This window comes from Salvelinus sp. IW2-2015, linkage group LG7 (genome assembly GCF_002910315.2).
Source record: "Salvelinus sp. IW2-2015 linkage group LG7, ASM291031v2, whole genome shotgun sequence".
In the NCBI taxonomy this organism is placed as follows: domain Eukaryota; kingdom Metazoa; phylum Chordata; class Actinopteri; order Salmoniformes; family Salmonidae; genus Salvelinus; species Salvelinus sp. IW2-2015.
In genome coordinates this window covers 9,592,949-9,598,376 of record NC_036847.1, presented here as the reverse complement: position 1 = coordinate 9,598,376, position 5,428 = coordinate 9,592,949, and the positions used below count along the sequence as shown (strand labels likewise).

Genomic DNA, 5,428 nt, shown 5'->3' with positions numbered 1-5,428 from the left:
GTTAGACCGACAGCGGAGGGGGCTGTAGACCGACGGGGACGGGGGCGTGTAGACCCGACGGACGGGCTGTAAGGACCGACGCAGGGGACAGGGGCTGTAGACCGACGGGAGGGGGCTGTAGACCGACGGCGAGCGGGGCTGTAGACACGACGGGGACGCGGGGCCTGTCTAGACCGACGGGGACGGTGGGCTGATAGACAGCGACGGGGACGGGGGCTGCAATAGAACGACAGGGGACGAGGGCTGTAGACCGACGGGGACGGGGCTGTAGACCGACGGGGACGGGGGCTGTAGACCGACGGGAGGGGCTGTAGAACACGACGGACGGGGGCTCGACGGGGGCTGTAGACCGACGCGCGAGACGGGAGGGGCTGTAGACCGACGGGGACGGGGGCTGTAGACCGACGGGGACGGGGGCTGTAGACCGACGGAGGCGCGGGGGGCCTGTAGACGTGACGACGAGGGCGGGGGCTGCATAGACGACGGGGACGGGGGCTCGGCTTAGACCACAAGGGGACGCCTGTTCGTTGTTTTAATCCCTGGGCTTATTTCAACCCCAAGCGCCCCTCATCAGAAGGTTTAGGGGGAAACCATATCCAAACAGAGCCAGGGAGGAGGTGGGCTCTTTTCTCTCTCTGTGATCCCCTCCAGCCCCAGAGTGTTACCAAACATGGGAGGCCATTACCTCCTCACACTCATCTGGTTCCAATCTCAGCCCAGTTCAGCTTTATCTGCTAATGCTAACCCACAGACCAGACCAGACACACACGCCTCTGTCTGTCTAACTGTCGGTCTGATGGTCGGTCCGTCTGTCTGTCTGTCTGTTTCTCTGTCTACCTTTCTCTATCCCTCCGTCCTCGGTCTCTTAGTCTTGCTCTCCCCACCTCTGTCTCTCTCGATTACCCCTCTGCTTCCCTCCCTCCCCCCTTCTTTCTAATCCCTCATGTTATGAAAGGGCGCAGCGCCTTTTTCATGCTGAGATTCAGCAGGAGGTTTGCATTTGGAAGTCATATCTGAAAAGGTACGTTGTGCCGTGAATCTGAGCCCCATAAAATGAATTTGCATTTCACAGCACAAGGGTTTGATAGAGCGGGACCGGAGTCTGGGGCAAGACTGACCGTGGTTATTGGAACCATCTGCCCCGAATCTTCATTTGCAGTTACACTCCGAGTCCAGTTTCAAACCCCCTCCCCACCTGTTGCCAGCCGCTGGCCCTCCTCTAGTTCCTCTCTCTCTCCCACTTTTATTCCTTCGTTCTTTCTCTCTGTTATGCGCACACATTTTCGTTTTTTCTGTCCACTTCCTCTCGTCCTGTCTTTTCACCTCTCTCCCTCTCTTTCTGCCTCTCTCTCCTCCATCTCCTCACCTGCTTCTCCCTCCCTCCCTCCCTCCCTCCCCCTCCCTCCCCCTCCCTCTGACTCTACACACACACACTCTCTCTCTTTCTCTTTCGCTCTCTGAAGACTTTGTAAAGTAGTGTGGATATTGGACGTGAGTGGCCTGGTTGGTGCTGACAGTGCCAACGGGCAGTGCCCCTCCAAAACCCAGGGTGACGGGAAGCATTAGTGCCCTGTCCAGACCACACTCGCACTCACCTCCATTTTGTGTCAAAGTGGAGTCGTCGAAAGACGGAGCTCCCATAGCTCACGGTAGAACAGAGAGTGTGCATACCCTGTACGTACAGCTCTGCTATTTTTACTGTGTGCAGGGTCACATATCAAATGTAGTATCAGAAAGAGCCAATAGCAGCACAGACAACCTTGGTCAAAGTGTTAGCCAATGCAGTTGTATGCAAGTCGAAATATCGTAGAGTGTAAAAAAGAGACAAGATAACGTCCTTTTAGGATTCCCTGGCAATTGTGGCATCACCTGCTTTCTGCCTGTATCTGAAGAGCCAATTTGAGAATGACTCATGGCTTTGAAATAAAGACATGTTTATTGGCCAACTCTGGTTGACTATGACCAGGTCCAACTTTCTGTTCTGATTGGTTATGAGTCTGTTTGTCTGCTTTGAGTTATCGATTTACCAGATGTTACTGTTATTCTCTTTCTTTCTCTCTCGCTCTGTCYTTTTTTATTGTGTCTCTCTCTTTCTCTCACAATCTCTCTATCTGTCTCTCGGTTTCTCTCTCTCTCGTTGTAATTTGGAGACAAACACATCCCTGCTCGCCATTGCAGGAAGTATTCTTTCTGAGCATTCATAAATAATTTGATAATGTTGTAACATGCGCTGCAAATTTTTATCGAATGTCACTTCCCTATTTATGTTTGCACAGTTCCGCAAATTGTTCCACAAACTGCTGGTTTGCTTCCAATGTGCCAGTGTGGATAGAGTTAAAGCGAAGTTGTTTAAATGTTAAATACACACTACTTTCTAGTCGTGGTTTTATTTGCTGCTAGGCCTGGCAAGGATGCAGAGTGATTTAAAGAACTTGGTCCCAGTTCAATAATATTTCAATTTACATCTCATATTTCTGGAGTGAAAATATTCCTGAAAACCATGGGCACCCCTTAGTCTTTAATTGAACACATTTTCCGTAATTATATTAGAATATAAAACTGTATCCTTTTTCTCACACTTTTTGCTCTGGTATATAATTCTATTTGATGTTTCAATAAATAAATATTGAAAGTTGTAATGCAAGATGGTTTTGCAGGTCGGCTTGTTGTAATTTATGGTTTCCTGGTTTGGAGGCTACATACCCACACACACACACACACACACACACACACACACACACACACACACACACACACACACACACACACACACACACACACACACCACACACACACACACACACACACACACACACACACACACACAGCCGATGAACACACACACACACACACATGGTCCGGGAACATTAGGCGAGGGCTTCAGTTGAACGTCACCCACAGTCAGGCTCCCACAGCCAGTCCAACATCCACGCTTTACCTGCCAGTCCCCCACAACTACAGGGGGAAAGAGTGGAGGTGTGTGTATCTGTTCGTCACTGTGTGTGTGTGTGGGGGTCAATATATTGCCGTGTGTGAGGCATGCTAAGCAGAGAAAGTTTGTGGTTAATGTTGGTACAAAACTCTTGAATCGACTCATCCAATCGTAGTCATGCAAGAGTTGTCGCTCATTGTCAGAGGGGAGATGAGGCTTATTGAAGCTGGTTAGGACAGTCTGTGAAAAAGAATGTTGTTTAATTGGCTATGGGAGAGTATCTGAAGAAGCTGTTTGTTTATTGGTTGACAAGGGAGAGACCCTATGAAGAAGCTGTTTGTTTATTGTTGACAGGGAGAGACCCTCTGAAAGGAGCTGTTTGTTTTATTGGTTTTGACAGGGAGAGCCCCTCTGAAGAAGCTGGTTGTTTATTGGCTGGCAGCAATGTTTGATGCCGTCATCAGGCTACTGTGGGTTGGGTTTCACACTGAGGTCTGCCAGTTGTAAGCTCCCTCCCGCTGCACCCCGCTTTTACAAGTTCTTATTATTGTCCTTATCTTTACTCTCTCTCTCTCTCTCTCTCTCTCTCTCTCTCTCTCTCTCTCTCTCTCTCTCTCTCTCTCTCTCTCTCTCCTCTCTTCTCGCTCCATCGCTCGCTCTCTCTCTCTCTCTCTCTCTCTCTCTCTCTCTCTCTCTTCTCTCTCTCTCTCTCTCTCTCTCTCTCCTCATCTCTCTCTCTCCTCTCTCTCTCTCTCTCTCTCTCTCTCCTCTCTCTCTCTCTCTCTCTCTCTCTCGTCTCTCGTCTCTCTCTCTCTCTCTCTCTCTCTCTCTCTCTCTCTCTCCTCTCTCTCTCTCTCTCTCTCTCTCCTCTCTCTCTCTCTCACATCAGAATTAGACGTTCATCCATGTTTCCCCAAACGTCAAATTTCAAAGTGCCCATCCACCATCCCCGTCCTCAACACCCAACATAACCGAAGGAATACTGACTTGTATCACGGGTGACCTGGCTGTTCTCACAGCACGCACAACACAGACAGACATCCACAGATACACACCCTGATGACACAGTTGTCTCTTATCTGTCTATTATGGATTGCCTTTGTCTTATCCCACGTCCCGTGCCCACTGCGACATCAGAAGGCAGCCGCCCTTCCTTGGTGTGTGTATAACACACCACCTGGTGCTCTGGGGAAGAAGAGTCACACACACTGGTTTCTTCTTACACTTGAGTAGACAACGCGTGACCTTGACACAGGAAAGGATAAAAAGTGCCTTCCTGTTGGTAAATTGTTGCAGACAGACGAGGAGGAGACGAGAACTGAACCCGATGTAGCGATTCATATATTTAGCTTTATCACTGCACCTGCTCGGCCATAATGAGCCAATATATCTTCCTCCCTAATTGCCCTAAATACATATCATAAAGTTAAAAGAAGGCCTCACTTCCAAAAAACAGCAAAGCCAGGTTTCACTAGTAAAGGAGGGTGTAGAGGGGAGGGTTATATTAGCACAACACCACACACACACACACACACACACACAACAACAACACAACACACACACACAACCACCCACACACACACCCCACCCACCCACCCCATGTCACTTAACGAGGTGCAGTAAATAATGGCCAGTCATTTCATTACAGAGGTGCAGCCTGAAAAAATTGTCTTGCCCTCTAAAGCAGTGCCAGGATTTTCCCATCTTCCTCCTCCTCCTCCTCCTCCATCTCCTCCTTCCTTGGCGCAGGAGAGGGGCATTCAAACAGGTCAATCTTCTGAGTGCTGTCCATATTTCGGGGGTGGATGTGGAGGTGGTTAAAATGGAAAGGCTGTGTGTGTGAACAGAAGGGTGACCCAAAACATCCTACAGTGGTGGCATTTGAGACCTTTGATGTTCTACTTCGTAACATGGCATCGTAAACGATCAAAACAGCACACGTTTTAAATTAAGGGATTCTCTGTGTTGGTTTTGTGTGTGTGTGGTGTGTGTGTGTTGTTGTGTGTGTGTGTGTGTGTGTGTGTGTGTGTGTGTGTGTGTGGTGTGGTGTGTGTGGTTGTGTGTGTGTGGTTGTGGTGTGTGTGTGTGTGTGTGTTGTGTGTGTGTGTCTTACCGTCTCCCTACCTGATAGCTGAGGGACAGTGAGTGTATGGGGGCTGATTTGTGAGGGGAGCTGTGATTCGTTAGTTAGTGATTGTGACAGTCACAGTGACAGTCCAACACCACCACAGCCCGATGGCTTTTTATGAGCCCCGGGGCTCTGTTGTCTGTATTTATAATTCATCGCTGTTGACTTCTGATTGGCTATGAAGGGCTACAAGCCATAGTTTAACACACCTTCACTCACAAATACACTCAACCAATACACACCCACACACAGACACGCACAACACACACACAACACACCACCATGTGGAGGGGAGGGGGGTCTCTTAAAGGCAGACGAAAGCTGGTTACAGTACACCTGTGTGTCTGCTCCCCTAACGACGTATGGAA

At 49.3% G+C, this 5,428-nt stretch overlaps 1 protein-coding gene across 1 annotated transcript in view; it reads right to left on the bottom strand.

The window, feature by feature from the left end:
- Positions 1-4,724, bottom strand: part of LOC111966912 (uncharacterized) — a 6,692-nt gene extending 1,968 nt beyond the window's left edge. Inside the window, exons 1-3 of the mRNA XM_023991859.2 lie at positions 4,623-4,724; positions 256-471; positions 12-138 (exon numbers count right to left, since the gene is read on the bottom strand). Coding sequence (XP_023847627.2) covers positions 12-138; positions 256-471; positions 4,623-4,724 — 445 coding nt within the window. The remainder of the gene's footprint in view (positions 1-11; positions 139-255; positions 472-4,622) is intronic.
- Positions 4,725-5,428: the final 704 nt, after the last annotated feature.